General features: G+C 39.2%; 1 protein-coding gene across 1 annotated transcript in view; it reads left to right on the top strand.

The window, feature by feature from the left end:
* The window catches only part of fa2h (fatty acid 2-hydroxylase), a 39203-nt gene extending 24690 nt beyond the window's left edge, over nucleotides 1-14513 (top strand). Inside the window, exons 2-7 of the mRNA XM_053631274.1 lie at nucleotides 1010-1105; nucleotides 6546-6688; nucleotides 8857-8957; nucleotides 10376-10548; nucleotides 10681-10933; nucleotides 12440-14513. Of these exons, the coding sequence (XP_053487249.1) occupies nucleotides 1010-1105; nucleotides 6546-6688; nucleotides 8857-8957; nucleotides 10376-10548; nucleotides 10681-10933; nucleotides 12440-12507 (834 nt within the window). The 3' untranslated portion in view covers nucleotides 12508-14513. The remainder of the gene's footprint in view (nucleotides 1-1009; nucleotides 1106-6545; nucleotides 6689-8856; nucleotides 8958-10375; nucleotides 10549-10680; nucleotides 10934-12439) is intronic.
* The last annotated feature ends 3188 nt before the right edge of the window (nucleotides 14514-17701 follow it).

The raw sequence follows: 17701 nt of genomic DNA, 5'->3' as shown, positions 1-17701 counted from the left end.
TAAATTGTCTGTAGAATGGGCACCCTGTCCATAGTGTCTCCCACCTTGTGCCCCAAGTCCTTCCAGGCTCCCTGTGTATGATAAGCCTGTCAAAGGTGTGTATGATAAGCCTGTCAGAGGTGTGTTTGCAACTGATTAACAGGATTTCACCCGGTTATTATTGGCTAGTGGACTGTGTGTATCGTATGTGTGTGTGTGAGAGCATGTGAGTTCTGGCAACGCTGTGTTCGGATCCATGCCAACGTTCTCATATTTGCAATTCCACATCTTAACTCTGACAGGTGAACATCTGTTCTTTCTCCTGGTATTCCAGTCCCACTGGTCTGAACCTGCTCTCCTTCTCACACACATTCACACACAGAAGAATCAAACCAGATCACAGTGTCACTTTTTTTTTTTGAGGTGCCATTTCTCAAGCTGCCACTTGATAACTCTATTACAAAAGTGTTGCAATACAGTTGCAATCAAAATTATTCAACCCCCATTGCAAATCAGGTTTATTGTCAAAATGTCCAGACTTTCAGCTGTTTGCAATGAACAAATCAAACTAAATTGAAATAGTTCAACACAACGAATGCTTCAAGTAATTTCCCCAAATTCAACTGAAAATGCAACTTATAATGACCTCCAGTTTCAAAATGATTCAACCCCCTGAATAGAATCCCTCACGACAGCACAAATATGTAAAACAGGTGTTGTCTCATGCACACCTGATGCAGCTAATCAAGGGCTTCATTAGTTGCACCTGATTTGCAATGGGGGTTGAATCATTTTGAATGCAACTGTATGCATATATTTTTTTGACACATCCTTTAAGGTGTGTGAAGAATTATTTTGTCTGTTATGACAAATGGCTCTTTTACTGTCCTGGGACCTTCCAGACACCAGTTCAGAACTATAACCACTGAGCTACAAAACCTGGCTAGAAAAAGCTAGAAAACTGAATGTTTCCCTTAAAATACTGACTTGTGTGTGTGTGTGTGTGTGTGTGTGTGTGTGTGTGTTTCAGACACTAAGACAGAGGGGAAACAAGCCAGTAGCTCCAGATGGTACAGAAGAAGAAGCTTCAGCCATCAGCAAATGCAACAAAGTAGACGATGAAACAGTAAGTGTATATCTGTATGAGAGATTGGAGATTGGATGAGTGAGAAAATGCTGATTTATACTTCTGATTTCGAGCAGTAAAACTCCAAAAGCCTTGAGAAAAAACACAGAAGGAAGGTAACACACCTCCCTGCCAACCAATCAGCATTCACCTGAAGACCAGTGGATGCACAGAACCGTAGATGTGCACAGTTGTGGAATGTAAAAGTATTTCTGCGTGGAATACTTACTCATAGACCCACTCTCTGAATCACGAAGTATAATCCAAGTCTAAGAGGCAAGGAACTCTTGCTCGCTCTGGTGTTCTTAGATTTCTTTAAGTCAGTCTGTTTTTAAAATGAACTAGCTAATGTAATTCTACCTGAGCACGTATGCAGCTAGTTAGGTAGATGCTAACTTTCTGTCCACTAAGGCAAACTGGCTAGCCAGCTAGCCATATGTTTTCCCAAATATAGAGCACTAATTAGTCTGTGCAATCTGATAAATCGCATATACATGTGATTTACAAAGGATAAATGTGAAATTAGGTACACGTACACAGTAGGGATGGGAAACAAAATGAGGGGTTTGGGGTGTGTTAAATGTGCTTAACAGCCACAGAGATCTCCATCTCCCAGAAATAGATGGTATTGTATATAATAAGAAAAAGAGAATTTTTTTCCAGAATATAATGAAAATAAAAGGTGAAAAGAGGTGGTGTTAACATGTATTATGTATATAACATGTCATTTGATATGGTTTAGAGTCCTTTCTCTTTGGAAGTGGAAGTCTTGCTGCATAAAAATACTTTTTTTCCCCACAAGAAAATTTCTCAAACTGTGTCTTTATCTACAACTTACCGAGACCAATACCAAACATTATTTTCTAAAGAAGAGCTGCAGAAATGGGGTGTAGCCGCTGAGTTGCCATTGGTAAGCGTTGACCGTATGCTGGAATATGCAAGGAAAAGAACATCATTGGATAAAGATTTTTCCTTAATTAATTAAATAAGTAAACAAAGAAACAAACAATACAACATCCACATACCAAATAAGTCAAGATCCATCTGTTGCTTTTTAGTGATTGAGTGGCTTAAAGAGAGCGAGAGAGAGAGAGAGAGAGAGAGTGGGGTAGGGTGAGGTAGGGTGGGGAATAGTGACCTCACTGGATGCTGACCTTACGGCTGTCCTACCAAAACATTGTTACATAATCGTGTGTACTGATTGTCTGCTCTCTTTATCCCCAGCAAACTCCTAAATAACTGATGAACACAGTGGACTGAATGAAATCTGAAACCTCGGAAACAATAATAACTGACATAACACCTGCATCACAGTAAAGACATGTATAATTCAATGTGGATTCGAGACATGTCTCTTTACAACTCTGTATCGGATTGATTTATAATCACACTATCTGGTGTTACCAGAAGAGGATGGGCTTCCCTTTTCACTCTGGTTCCTGTCATGGTTTTGTACTTATGTTGTATCAGGGAGTTTGTCCTTGATATCAGTGTCACCCCTTGGCTCCCTTGGCTTGCTCATTAGGGATCCAGATTTGTATAGCTGCTTTGTGGCAAAGTGCTACACAACTAAAATGTAATTAAGATGGGTACAAGTATGCAGTGTGCACTGGAGGCAGGCCTAAATACACAGCATCTTTGTACACTGAGCTCAGTGATCAGATCACATGGCTTCTCTTACCACTGCCACTCTGCTGACGCACAATTTCACTTCAGTTTTCTTCTATCCATGTCCTAAGTCTCAGAGAACAAGTCTTTCTGATTTCTCTTCGTGGAGGTAGAAACTAAAACAAAAACAATGTCGAAACAGTACTGATCTAATGCCTTGTGAAGAACTTCCCTATGCTGGACCTGTCAATCCCCATCAACTTTTTCATACCCCAGCTACAAAAAAGTGTGTTTCTAGATGACATAGCATTTTAAATTCTGGTTAACCCCAAAAGTGAAAATGGATAAAATAGTATTCATTCCGCCTGCGGCGGAGGAGCATCACGGACATATTGACAGCTGGTATGTGACGACCTGCATTGTTTAGGCTTACATAGCTTTAGACAGAATGACTGTTTTTACCACCGTGTTTGTAGAACTGGTTCCTTGAACAACATTATCTTTGCAGGAAGAACCAGTTCCTCATAGTTTTGGTGAACTATAGTTATAGTTTCTTAAAGGGTCATGAACCCTCCTTCTTTCAGCTCAAGTCTACCTCTCAATGTTTTTGAAAAATGATGCAGCTGTGTGTGCATGGCTGTGTGAAGAAGGGAGGTGGAGTGGGTGTGGCAGGGAAAGGCAAAGGAGGAAGAGGGGGGCGAGCCTTCAGAACAATCACAATAAAGATGGGTAGTGACAAAACTTTTGGAGTTGAGGCAGAGGACGTCTCTCCTCCTGAATCCCCAGGGCTAAATGGAGACACAGTAAATAGCAGTGCAGGTCCTACTCTCTGTCTATTTGGACTATGGAGGAATACATAAAATAAAAACCGAAGGCAGCGCAGATGGGAGGAGTGTCTGAATGGTAGCTAGCTAATAGGCTCGAGCTTTTCACGAATAAAAGAGGGAAGGTTCTTCCCTGCAACGCGGACTCTCGTTGCATAGTTTTGCACGCGACAGACTGCAGAGCTTTAATTAGCTCAAAAGGCTAGTAACTTTCAGTTAAAAATTAGACACATACCTGATTTGTAGGGATAGAAATGTCCTTGGGTCTGAGCACCACATCATTGTGTAAACGCAAACTGCTTTCATGAGCAAGTCTGAAGTCCACCTTTCTCCAGTACTCATAGCTCTCGCGAATAAACACACTCGAACTCTTACACCACTGAAACAAACACCTGCGACCCATTTGAACACCTCTCTCATCTACTCCATCTGTAGGAAAGCACCATGTGCTGTCATGAATAATTAAGAGACAGCATCTTCTCATAGGATAAGAACACACAGGCTCATGAATAATTATGAGACACCGACACATCATCGAAGTACTATAGTACTTTGCCAAGTCGCTGCCTGTGACATGTGACAGGACGAGATTTTAAACCAGGGAGACAAAAATAGCAGAAAAAGCTAAAAAATAGTCAGTTTTCTCCTACAATTAAAATTAACAGATGCTAAGACTGTCTTTTATGATATGCGATACGAACACCTCTGTTAAAATCTCAGAAAATGTAATTTAGTGTTTCATGACACTTTAAAGAGCGGTTGTTTTAGGCAGAAAATAAAAACAAATTTGCATGAAAACCTACTTTTTAATTTAGTTTGTTTTTTGAGTTTGTTTGTATGTTTTATAATATTTTTCCAAAATTCAGCCACAGCAGCATTGGACAGGATTTCTCAGAACGCCGCACAAATAGAAATGGATCTTTACTGACCATTCTAGCTCACTGTAAAATGCACACGTTATTCAGGCACAACGACTCCTTTGGTTCACGGTCTTGCTTCCTTAAAATTTCACTTTGGAATGTTTAACTTTCCTTTGGCACTGCAGCCAGCTTCTCCTACAGCAGTGATCCGCAATTTCTTTTGAGATTTTGTCAATATGAGGTCCGTTACCGTTATTGAATTCCTCCTTTGCTGTTATCCTCTATGTTTCCGCTTTCACCTCAGGGCAGGTGGCTCAATGGTTAAAGCCTAGTTCACACTACACGATTTTAAGCCCAATTTGTACGTCGCTGAGCTCGCAGACATAAACCCTTTGATCGGAGGCAAATCAGTGAGCAATTTGCAGTCGAGCGTTCTGTATGAACTACTCAACGACGCATCAAAGAGGCTCGCCGACACACCGCAGAGGCATCACCGACGCCAGACAGATATTTGGCATGCTAAACAAATGAAGCTGTCGGGCAACTCCACATCCTGTGGTGTGAAAAGTGTCGTCAATGGTAGTGATTGCGGCAACGAGCTACAGCCAATGAGAGAGCAAGGCATGGGGTGAGGTCACCGTGAAACCTATGGCAGAAGCATTAAGGGGAGAAGCTGTACAAGCTGTAGAAGCTCTCTGTAGCGCACACAATCCCTGCTGCCCATGTGTGCTAATCCATTCTTTCACCTGCTTTCTTTGTCTTTTCCTTTTGGGGTTTCTTCAGCACAAATCAACGCACAAACAGCTCACACCGCATATTTCTGCCTTACGTCCATCTTCAAATAAACAGCTCCTGTTTCGCATGTGGTTTTCGCGTCATATATCCGTGTCACTTCTCGTGTGTATTTTCGTCACAAAACGTAGTTTGGACACCAGATAGAGTCGTCGGGTGACATATCAGAGTCGTTGTCAGAGTGTGTAGTGTATGACCCCCTGTCGCCGAGCAATCACGTACTTTGAACACCACAACGACTTCAAGACTCCTGACTTCAAGAGAAGCAAGTTGTGTAGTGTGAACAGCACAGCGGTCTGCCGATGTTGAAATTCATGTAGTGTGAACTAGGCTTAAGGCTCTGCGTTACTGATCAGAAGGTCGGGGGATCAAGCCCCAACTGCCACTGTTGAGGAAGGCCTTTAAAGCCATATCATGGCTGACCCTGTGCTCTGACCTCAGCTTCCTAACAAGCTGGGTTATGCTGCTTGCTGATGTTTCTTCCTTATGATGAATGCCGAGATGGATTGATGTAAAAGTTGTATGAATTCTGATCTGCCTGTTCAGACAGAGGTTTCATTGCCACGTATTGGCTGTGTAATGGATTTCAGTACCACATATGAAAGTGTGAACATAGCCTAAGTAGTAGGCACTGATCTAAGTATACATCATGGGCTAATGATGGTTGTATAAATGCAGTGTGGAATATATATGTATATATGTATACGGTTCTTATGCAGTAAGTGCAGCTAAACTGTGTTTGTGTTCTGATAAATAGAATAGAGGCTCTGCGGTAAACAGTTGTCTCCTGCTGTGAGCACCACAGGTGGGTTTACAATGGAGGGCTATTAATGGAGATGTTTAACAGGCATGCTGTGTTATAAGTCTAGAATTATATATATATATATATATATATATATATATATATATATATATATATATATATATATAGTTATGTTATTGAAATTTGACCAAATGTTCTGGTTCCTTTGTCACAGTTAGACAATACATTAAAAAGACTCCAGAAAATAACAGAACTGGGAAAAGGGATGAACAATGGGTGTATGTATGTGTATGTGTATGTGTGTGTGTGTTCATCTATGCCAGATCATGGCAAAACAACCAAGAAACCTTTCATAGGCATACCTTTGCACCAGTTCTTTGAAATGTTATCTTTTCAGGAAATGTTCTCTTTTTTGCACAGAAGAGTCTTTTTAAGAAAGGAGTTTGACTAAAATGAAATGCACACGATTTTCCATTTCCTCAACCAGGACAGGTTTGGTGTCTGAAGTTTGCTGTGAATGTTTGCTTTGAATGTGAGTGTGTGTTTGTGTGTGTGTGGTGTATTGTAACTAAGTGTTTTGCTTGTGTGTGCAGGATCTGGTGGACTGGAGGAAGCCCCTTGCCTGGCAGGTGGGATATTTGGGAGAGAAATATGACGCCTGGGTCCATCAGCCTGTCGATCGACCCATTCGTCTCTTTGAGTCTGACTTCTTTGAAGCTAACACCAAGACCCCATGGTACAAACACTCAAGAACAAATTTACACACTCAAACACATGTTTGGGTTCAGATTAGGGCGTTCAGGTTTGAATTACTTGAACGGTTTAATTTCACTGAGCCTATAATTATATACTGCTCCAGAGGGAGTGAACATTAGCACTAGTTTTACAATGTGTTTGTAATGAAAAAAGGAAATCACAAGAAGGCAATAATAATAATTTTATCTAAATGGATGTTATTCACTATACAGTGGCAAGAAAAAGTATGTGAACCTTTTGGAATTTGATGGTTTTCTGCATAAATTTGTCATAAAATGTGATCTGATCTTCATCTAAGTCAAGGGTATTGACAAATATGATGTGCCTAAAATAAAAACACAAAATAAATTCTGATCCCTCATGTCTTTATTGAACACACTCATTCAACATTCAAAATGGCAGTGGAAAAAGTAAGAGAACCCTTAGAATTAATAAATGCTTGACTCCCCCTTAGCAGCAATAGCCTCAACCAGGCGCTTCCTGTAGCTGTGGATCAGACCTGCACATTGTTCAGGAGGAATTTTAGCCCATTCTTCCTGGCAGAACTGCTTTAGCTCGGTCATACTCTTTGGACGTCTCATGTGTATGGCTCTCTTCAAGTCATTCCATAGCATCTCTATTGGGTTGAGGTCTGTGCTCTGACTTGGCCCCTCCAAAAGGCGGATTTTGTTCCATTCTGTTGTGGACTTGCTCCGGTGTTTTGGGTCGTTGTCCTGTTGCATCACACAACTTCTACACAGTTTCAGCTGATGTACAGACATTCTCACATTATCCTGAAGAATTGTCTGATATACTTGGGAATTCATCTTCAGCTCAATGACTGCAAACTGGCCAGGACCTGATGCAGAAAAGCAGGCCCAAATCATGAGGTTTCCTCCACCATACTTTACGGTTGGGATGATGTTTTCATGATGATATGCCGTGCCCTTTCTACGCCAGAGGTAGTGCTGTGTGGTTTTTCCAAATAGTTCAATCTTAGTTTCATCAGTCCACAAAACAGTTTGCCAATACCGCTGTGGAGTGTCAATGTGCTCTTTTGCAAACTTCAGGTGTGCAGCAATGTTCTTTTTAGTAAGCAGTGGCTTCCTTCGTGGTGTCCTGCCGTAGATACCCTGCTTGTTCACTGTTTTACGTATTGTAGACTTATGAACAGAGATGTTAGCCAGTTCCAATGATGCCTTCAAATCTTTGGCTGTCATTCGGGGTTGTTTCTTTACCTCATTGATGAGTCTTCGTTGTGCTCTTGGTGTCATTTTGACTGGGCGCCCACTTCTTGGTAGAATAGCAACAGTCCCAAAGTGTCTCCATTTGTAAAATGTTTGCCTAACTGTTTCTAAAGTCTTTGAAATCACTTTGTAACCTTTGCCAGCTTTATGTAAATCAACAATTCTTGATCATAGATCCTCTGAAAGCTCTTTTTGGCGATGCATGGCTCACATAAGCGTGTGCTTCTTGTGCAACGCAAACTCCAAAAGTTTGAGTGGTTTTTATCAGTCAAAGTAGCTGTAGTCCACACCTCCAAACTCATTTTCTTAATGAGACTCCAGGTGTGCTAAAACCTGACTCCAATGAGCTTTTTTCAGGTCATTAACTCAAGGGTTCACATACTTTTTCCACAAGCACTATGAGGTTTTTTTTGGTTGTTCTCAATAAAGACATGAAAGATCAGAATTTTTTTTGTGTTATTATTTTAGACACATTATATTTGTCAATACCCTTGACTTAGATGAAGATCAGATCACATTTTATGACAAATTTATGCAGAAAACCATGAAATTCCAAAAGGTTCACATACTTTTTCTTGCCACTGTATATGCTCACTACGTAGGGTAGAACATTTGTGGAAAATTGGTATTTTAATTTGACATATTTTTTTTAAATAATTCTATTCATGATGTATTTATTCAAAGCCCTTTACTACATTAAGTCACACAAAGGTCATTTACCAAAAAGTTTATTAAATGTACATTTTTATAGGCGACTAACATTGGAATTTACAATCGATCAAATCAGAAGATATTTTTTTGTTTATGTGTTTAACTACTTCACATAATAACTGATTAATTTTAATCAGTTATGGAATTTGAGTGTATTTATCCAGACATGCTCTTAAATTCCTTTACCTTCATTCTTCCTGTTTGTGTATAGGTACATGGTGCCAGCTGTGTGGATGCCTCTGGTTATTTACTTTAGCTGGTACGGCTACAGCTTGTTGGCACAAGGAAGCACTAGACTGTGCATTACATCAGGTAACACACATACACATACAAACGTATGCACACTCTAGCTTTCCATCCCTCATACTGTATCCAGTAGGAAACATTGGGTATAGAATTGCATCAGATTACATGCTGTACTGTTCAGTATAACATACCTCTTAGTAGATATTATATTCATGTTGGCAGTAGTCCTCCTAAAGTATGTTATGTTCCATTAAAGCAGCTTTAATCGGCTTCAGTCAGCATGCTTGAGACCTCCCAGTGAGTAATGTCAGTCAGGATGGTGCCGATGAACGGATGGAATTGAAAGCGTTGTTCCTGACACCGCCCCCAGAAAGTTTGACCAATCCTGACACCTTCAGCAGAAAGTTTGACCAATCCTGACACCTTCCCCAGAAAGTTTGACCAATCCTGACACCTTCCCCAGAAAGATTGACCACTCCCTCCTATTCCTGCAGTTGTGATTTTCATTTGCAGACAATACACAATGTTTTCTAATGGATTCACACTTACACAAGGGTAAAGGATACCTGCTCTTGCAACTTTTTTTTGTTTGCAGTTTTGTTTTAGTTCTCTGCTAGAGCATGCCCATCAGAATGCTCATTAGAATATTAGGCCGCACCATTTATTATTTAAACTATTTACCTATTTTACAGTATTTTCCGAAGCAGTCATCAAAATCTATGAATTATGAAAACTTGATTTCTGTATGTGGAGGTAGTAAACCTTTTGATGAATTGTCCTTCAGACCAGCAGTAGGATGTGAGAAATTGTGGGATTCCTTCATTTTGCAAAAGAAAAATAGCTGTGCACTATTCCAGAAAAGTAGCATAACTGGCTTCATGAGTTTCATGTAATGACTAGGCATGTCACAAGAACCGATACTTCGGTACCAAGTCGGTACCAACATTCTTAAAACGTGATGGTACTTGTTTTTCTGCATTAGCTTTGGTACCATTGGTTATGAAGGTACCGAGGTTGCAATTCTTCAAAAATAAAAACCCAATAAATTATAGCCTGGTTCAAATTCTTATTGTCTGTTTGACAATGAACAAGGAACAATAAATACATAACATAATACAATAAATACATAACATAATATAATAATTGTATATTATTTATATAATACATAAAATAATAAGCCATTTAATAATAATATAAAAGATAATGTCCTTCTGTTTCAAAAGTTTCAGTCTTTTTCCTACTTTGCTTTGCTCTTTCATTCCTTAAAACATTTGTGAACTTAAATTACTGTGACTGTTTCAGTTACCTAATTACACTATTTAACATGTCAGTTATCTCTCTAGTCTGTATGACAGGGTGCTTGTAATTAGTGACACATTCAGTAATTAAAACAGCAGTTGTGTGTACAACTAATGTAAGTTGATATAGTTGATTGAAAGGCTAGCTTCTAATAGCGTGTCATATTTATTTCTGTGCGTCTCCAGAGTACTCCTTTTTGATCCACAAGTACTGGTTCCCATTCATCTTCCTGCTGGGGATGTTCCTGTGGTCCTTTGTCGAGTACTGCATCCATCGCTTCCTGTTTCACATGCGCCCTCCAGCCCATAACTATTACCTCATCACACTTCACTTTCTCCTCCATGGTCAACACCATAAGGTGAGTCCGAGGTCCAAAGAGATGTTACTGGGCCAGTCTTGTGAAGAGAAGTTTAGATTTGCTAGCTAATATCTAATAGCGATATGATCTCGCTTTCTCTGTCCCTCTCTTTATCTCTCTATCTCTCTCCAGTCTCCATTTGATGGCTCTCGTCTGGTGTTCCCTCCTGGCATAGCATCAGTCGTTGTAGGGGCATTTTACCTGCTTCTGCGTCATCTACTGCCAGAGGGTTTAGGCACATCTCTGTTTGTCGGTGGTCTATGTGGTTATGTGGTCTATGACATGATCCACTACTACTTGCACTATGGTTCGCCACGCAAGGGATCCTACCTGTACGGCCTGAAGGCTTACCACGTCAAACACCACTTTGAGCACCAAAGAGCAGGTACTAATCCTTTTCTGTATCTTTGGAATAAATTAGCATTTTCTACTTGGTTGGGGTAAAAATGTCATGATTCAGTAGCTGTTACAGAAATTCTGCATTATGTAAGGATTTAGCCAGGTTTTCTGGTGTGTTTGAATGGAGAATTTGTGCTTTCAACATGGGAAGTTCTCATCCAAACACTGTGAGAGCACTGTACCTAGGCAACCGGGTAACTCCTCACTGTAATTTCATTTTTAATGAGGCTTTACATTCACATTTATAGCGTTTAGCAGATGCTCTTATCCAGAGCGACTTACAGAAATGCTTTGCAGTCTCGATCAAAAACAATTTCTGGTGCTAGTTCACTAGGACAGGGGCTAGAAATACCATCAAGCGAAAACCTTGTCAGGGGGGTTGGTACAGTATGAAAAGAAAATCAGTTTTAACATTTATTTATTTAGCAGACGTTTTTATCCAAAGAGACTTACAAATGAGGAAATACAAGCAAAGCGATATATCAAGCTAAAAACAAGACAAGTGCTCTCATACAAGATTTTTTATTGAGTTCTAGAGAAGCAAAGTTAGGGGTTAGTTAAGTGTTCATGGAAGAGATGGGACTTTAGCCGTTTTTTGAAGATGGTGACAGATTCTTTTGTCCTGACTGAGGTTGGAAGTTCATTCCACCAGTCAGGGACAGTCTATTTTTTAAACCATGTTTAACTAAGTGCTAATTCAAGTGCTTGGTGAAAGGGTAGGTTTTCTAGAACGTTGCTGTCTTTAATAGGGACGATGTAAAGGCAGAGTGAATGTTAAAACAGAGAAAGTTGTCAGGAGTATTTAAAATTTTCCTCAGAAGTGTTGTCCTCACATTACTAAAAGTAAACAAATAATCACACTTGGCATGAACCACAAACTATTGTACCAGGAGCTTAGGTGCGCTCAGTGTGCTAATTACTACAGTACACGTGTTGAGTTGTTATGACCATATTGGGACATGTGTGTTAATTACATTTTGTTTGTTAGCAGTCTGTTAGTTTCTTTAATCCTAAGTAGACTCTTTGCGTCCAGTTAGGACCTAAAGTTGAAAAATCTATATTCCAATATAATTTTTAACGAGCCCTTCCTCTTGCTGTTTTCCTTGATTGAATTCCCTGTTGCTATATATTGTAAATGGGCATTTTACAATTAAGCAAGAACCTAATATAAGAAGACATTATAGACAAGTCAGATTTCTTTTTAAAACAGCAACAAATTGCAGATGCTGTTTATGAAACACAACAGGAACAATACAATGTTTCATATTTCATATTTCAATCTAATATTTGAAACTTAAGGTTAAGCTACCTTTTTGCATTCGACACTAGATTAGTGGAACGCTTGAGATGTATTTTACAATTTGACCACAGAGAAGAATTTGAGGATTATATTGAAAATAATTGAAGCACAACAGGGTTTTGCTGTTTATCTTTAAGTGTGTAGTTTTAAGTGTGTATCCTCTGATTCTATGTTTGTGTTTTCTCCTTACAGGTTTTGGCATCACCACCACTTTCTGGGACTATCCCTTTAACACAGTCATTCCAGAGCAGACATTTTAAACTCACCCTTTGTTGTCACAAGTGTCCTATGCAAGGCCGCCCCTCCTCTCAGACTTCCACCAACTGTTGCTTTTCTCAGAGCTCCTGCTCTGCTGCTTTGCCCACAAAAAATGATCCAAGCTGCTCATCCATGTCATCAAGATCATGATCATAGTCATCGCCATCATCATCATCATCATCATCATCATTTGTCTATCAGTTTACGAGAGGGCAAAAAAGCCGGGATATATGCATGTACAAGCATATAATATGTAAAGGAATCTAATTTTAATAATTTTGGATTAAAATTGTTTGTTGTTTTTGTAGAGGCACTGAGAGGTTCATGACCATTTTTTACCCTGCCATACTGTGTAGATATAGGTAGAAAGATTAAGTTAAGTGTGAGAAGGTGTGTGAAGGTAAGGAGTGAGTGATTGAGCGAGTGAATGAATGGTTTTTCACTGTAGCGTGGATCTGAATGGAAGAGAAGGTAAAGCAATAGGACCCTCAATGTCCAAGTCACTGCCAGAGAGGAGCTACTCAGGAACATGCTCTAAATCCCACCATGCTTACGCAAGGCTTGTCAGTGTTGTTGCTGTTATATGGGAAGTTTCCCTCACTGTGCTTTCTGGCTGCGTTTTCCCTTCCAATTTCCTCCTTGTTATTTTTGCTCCCTGTTTTTTTTTTTATTCAAAAAATGTGAATTGTAATCAAAAACACAAGCTTTTCACAGTGTCTTGTCCTGTTCTTGTTTTTTAGCTCTGGGGATTCTGTGGAAGCCGGCCTGCTAGTGGACACTGTCGCTTCATTTTGTACCATCGTTGTGGGTTTTTTAAAAAAATTTTATATATAAGATATGCCAAGTGATCTACCAACAGAACAATATTTTATTCAGGGAGCAGCCATAGCCATTGACTCCTTGTGTAACCCATTATTAAGTACATATTCAGAGACATTAAGCTGTGATGCTTCTGTAGAGATGCAAGAAGCAAACAAAGTCCCTTGAGCTTCCTGATCAGGAAAAGTAGGTGCGTTGTCATGGCTGCTGAATATGAACCCTCGGGGGGTGTGAAGCTGTGTGTTCGGGGATCTCTTTCGGTATTTGGGTTGCCTGGCAGGGTGTTTAGATGAAGTAGACATTGGCGAGGCAACCCCTTTTCTGGGTTGACGAACATTAGTGTCTGACCAGGCTGTGAACGAGGAAACCCTGCCCACCATCTCAGGCTGATCTCTCGTTGGTTCATGCTTGTATCAATCGCCGACCTGTCCAGAGGTGTTGCTCTCGCTTTGTCTCATATTCTGTCCGGATTTACAAATGTGTTCGGTGTCTTTGCGTTTCTTTGTGTGTGTTAGCCTCTTGTTGTTTTGTATTGTACTGGCGTGAAGTCACTACATGCCTGTCTGGATTCCAGGAACTTTCTATTCAGTTCAAAAGGAGACTGTGACCTCACCTGTGGCCTTTATCTACTGCACAACTACCATGTCACTGGTGGTAACACGATTAAATGTTTTATCAGTCTCCTCTGTCTGTCCTTGTTGACTTGATGGACAAACATGACAGAGGAAATGTTGAATCTGTGTATTAAAATGTCCCCGATGTGCTATAAAGGGCATTCCCTACCTCCCTATTCCTTCCTACACTTAAATCATGTAATTATTCAGAGGGATGTCAAGAGGTGGGAAAATGTTGAACTGAGGTTAGGGATGTTTTGATTGGGCTATACAGCTCAAATATGATATCTTTTTTCTGGAAGCATAAATGTTGATTATTAAGTAGCCATGCCATGTCACCTTCCTGTCTCTGATGAAATAGGTCACATTGAGGGCATCAAACAACCAGTGGTACCTGTAAACAAAGTTTAAAGGTTTCATTCAGAGAAACAAATCTTTAAATGAAAAGCTAAAAAAAAAAAAAAGATTCCTCTAATACAAATGAAAACTCTGTTTACTACTATATATTTTTATGTTGCAAATTTCTATGCAAATGTACTTGTAAATAAATGTGTGTATATTTCTGATGAAGATGATTTAGCTTACTTGTTGTCTTTTATTATTAGCGGTACAAAGATTTTGGTATTAAGGTTATTTCTTAATTTTAGAAACATCAGTGAGACAGCTGCTTTGAAGATGATTTAAAAATGTGTGTGAGTCATAATCACCTCAAATGAATTATTCACAGATGGGGAAAGGTAAGACGTGTGTACGGGTGCACTGACTCTAGTTTAATCGTACATGTTGCTGCAAGTATGATATTTTGTTTAAGTCATCAATTTAGATATTTTTTTTCTGGTGACCTACTGACGACAATATCCACAAAATAACAGGTGTTTGTATTTTTATTCCTTTATTATCAGAATGAATAAGGTTAGTAAACAAGTATGTTGAATGTTAAAAACTGAAGTGCAGATGGAAAAAAGGGGAGGCGAACATAATATCCAAGATCAAATTAAGTAATACAAAAAAAAAATTGGCAAAATTATATTTCTCATTTGCATAGTATGTAATGGCTGATGTACACTGAAAATCTTGTAAATTACTTACATGTAGCTTAATGCACAGAATATACAAAACACATAAAATCCAAAATGAATACATGCAGCAACAACTATCAACGTAATTTTAATATGAGTAAGATAAGTACATATAAAATGTTTTTACATAAAAAATATTGCAGGAAAAATGTCTTGTTTTTCTTGGTTTTGTTACACATCGATAAGGAGGGGCATGGGGGCTTAGTGGTTTGTACGTTTTACTTGCACGTCCAGGGTTGGGGGTACGAACCCCGCTTCCATCCTGTGTGCACGGAGTTTGCGTGTTCTCTCTGTGCCTTGGGGGTTTCCTCCGTCTACTCCGGTTTCCTCCCCCAGACCAAAGTCATGCGGTGTAGGCCGATTGTCCGTAGTGTGTGAATGGGTGTGTGAGTGTGTGTGCAATTGTGCCCTGCGATGGGTTAGCACTCCGTCCAGCGTGTCCCTCACCTTCTTCCCAAAACTCCCTGGGATAGGCTTCAGGATCTCTGCGACCCTGTGTAGGATAAGCGGTATGGAAAACAGATGGATGGATGAGGCCTTGTCTTTGTGGTCATTTTTGTGACCATTAACAAACTGAATCGGTTTCCATAGTCATTGTGTTACCAAATAAATATAATATTTTGCAGTAATCAACATGAACCATTTGATAAATTGCCTCAAAAATATGAAAATCATAAAAGAGAATCTGCAGTGTGGGGAAAAACTGAATAACACATTTATGAACCAGATTTAAACGTTGCTTTCACACACTTCAAATCAGACTCGTACGTAATGGATCCTACATGGAACATTCAATGCCCTGTGGAATTTTCAATACAATCAGGTATAAGATGTACTCTAGCGCCTCCAAAAGGCTGCTGCTGGATACTGTAGCAGGAGGATTTGTTCTTGGGTACAACTATAAATCATTATTTGTCCTCAATTAGCCTGTAAAACCACTACTAACGTTTTCATTTAGACTTTCCAAATACTTGTTACAAATAGCAAATTAGCAAAGAAACCCCCCAAAATAAACAACAACTGAAAGAAGCTGTGGTACAAGCCTGCATCACAAAAGAAGAATGAAACAGTTTGGTGATGTCAGTGGGTCACCGGCTTGATGCAGTTATTGCAAGCAAGGCATATGCAACCAAATTTTAAGTGTTATTTACTTTAATTTACTATCTGTTCATATGCTTTTGCTTGTCTAACAATTGGGTGGTCTGCCACAAAATGTGGCATGTTCTAAGTTGTTTAACACATCTGGATGTAAATATCAGGAAATGAAAGTTGAAATCCTGATCTACTGTTTCATCTCATATTCATGTTTTGTTCTCAACCCCAAATGTATTCAGTGTATAGCAAAATCAAAAGATCTGGCTTTGCTCCAATACTTTCGGAGGGGACTGTATATCCATCCACCCATCTTCTACCGCTTACTCCTTTTCAGGGTCACGGGGAACCTGGAGCCTATCCCAGGGAGCATCGGGCACAAGGCTGGGTACACCCTGGACAGGGTGCCAATCCATCGCAGGGCACAATCACATACACACTCACACACCCATTCATACACTACGGACACTTTTAGACACGCCAATCAGCCTAAGGGACTGTATAATTTAACCAAATTAAATATTTATCTTTCATTTTAAAGACCTGAGCACACTTTTTAACCTTCACCCCAAAAATAATAAAATTTTTATTTCTTACACTATGTTATTTGCTTGTTTGGTTAACTGACTGATTCATTAATTGATTAATGGAATTTTCAGATCTGGTCATTTAAAGTCCTACCCTAAAGAGACAGACTACTCACACACACACATACACACACAGCCAAGGCGACGACGTTAATAATAACATCATCATCATAATAATAATAATAACAAAATTAATTTGATATCACTTAATTACTAAATTATTATCTTGGTTTCTTTGACTAGATCCGAGTAATTATTCAGTGTGCTTCCACTTAAGTATTTTTCCTCCAGCAATCACCTATTATTCAGTTCAGTTCAGTTAAAACAAATTACATAAATTAAAATCAGTTCAATTTAAAACCAAAGAAACCGCATCGTCTGCATATCGTATATTTCTTACAAATATCACACACAGAAGCTGAATGTGTAATAAACATGTAACGAGTTAACAAGATACTAGTTTAATGTAACCAATAGAGTGGCTGCAGTGGAACTGACTATTCTACAACACAGGGGTGCTCAAGGGAGTAACGTTTGATTTGGTTTTAACATTCTACAAAATGTTTTAATATAAATGCACTTGTAGTGACAGAATAAAACAAGTGAAATATTTAGCTCTCTTCCCTAATATATATTCGAGGATTAAATGAGACTTTCTCTTTCTTCTTTCCCTTCAAATGGTTCAGCCTACAACATATAAATATGATTGAACCGCTATTAATAGTGGTGTGGGGTTTCTCCAAGTAAAGAGAGAAAAGGTGAAGGAGCCAAATAAAATGGGAGACATATGATTAAATATATAATGAATTATGAATTTAAATAGGAACCAAAATGAAGGGAAACAACTACAGTCTGTTTTAATGGAAAGGTTATTACACCTTGCTAGCTAACAAACCGTTTATGCTAGCTAACCGGTTACCTGGTTTACTTCAGCGGGTAGTTTTCATATTAGCGTCATTTGGCAGCAGAGAAAAATAAAGAAAAGGTAAGTAATGGAAATGGGTA

This window comes from Ictalurus furcatus, chromosome 8, assembly GCF_023375685.1.
Source record: "Ictalurus furcatus strain D&B chromosome 8, Billie_1.0, whole genome shotgun sequence".
Classification (NCBI taxonomy): Eukaryota; Metazoa; Chordata; class Actinopteri; order Siluriformes; family Ictaluridae; genus Ictalurus; species Ictalurus furcatus.
The sequence above is the reverse complement of the archived record's forward strand: the minus strand, read 5'-3'. Positions and strand labels throughout refer to the sequence as shown.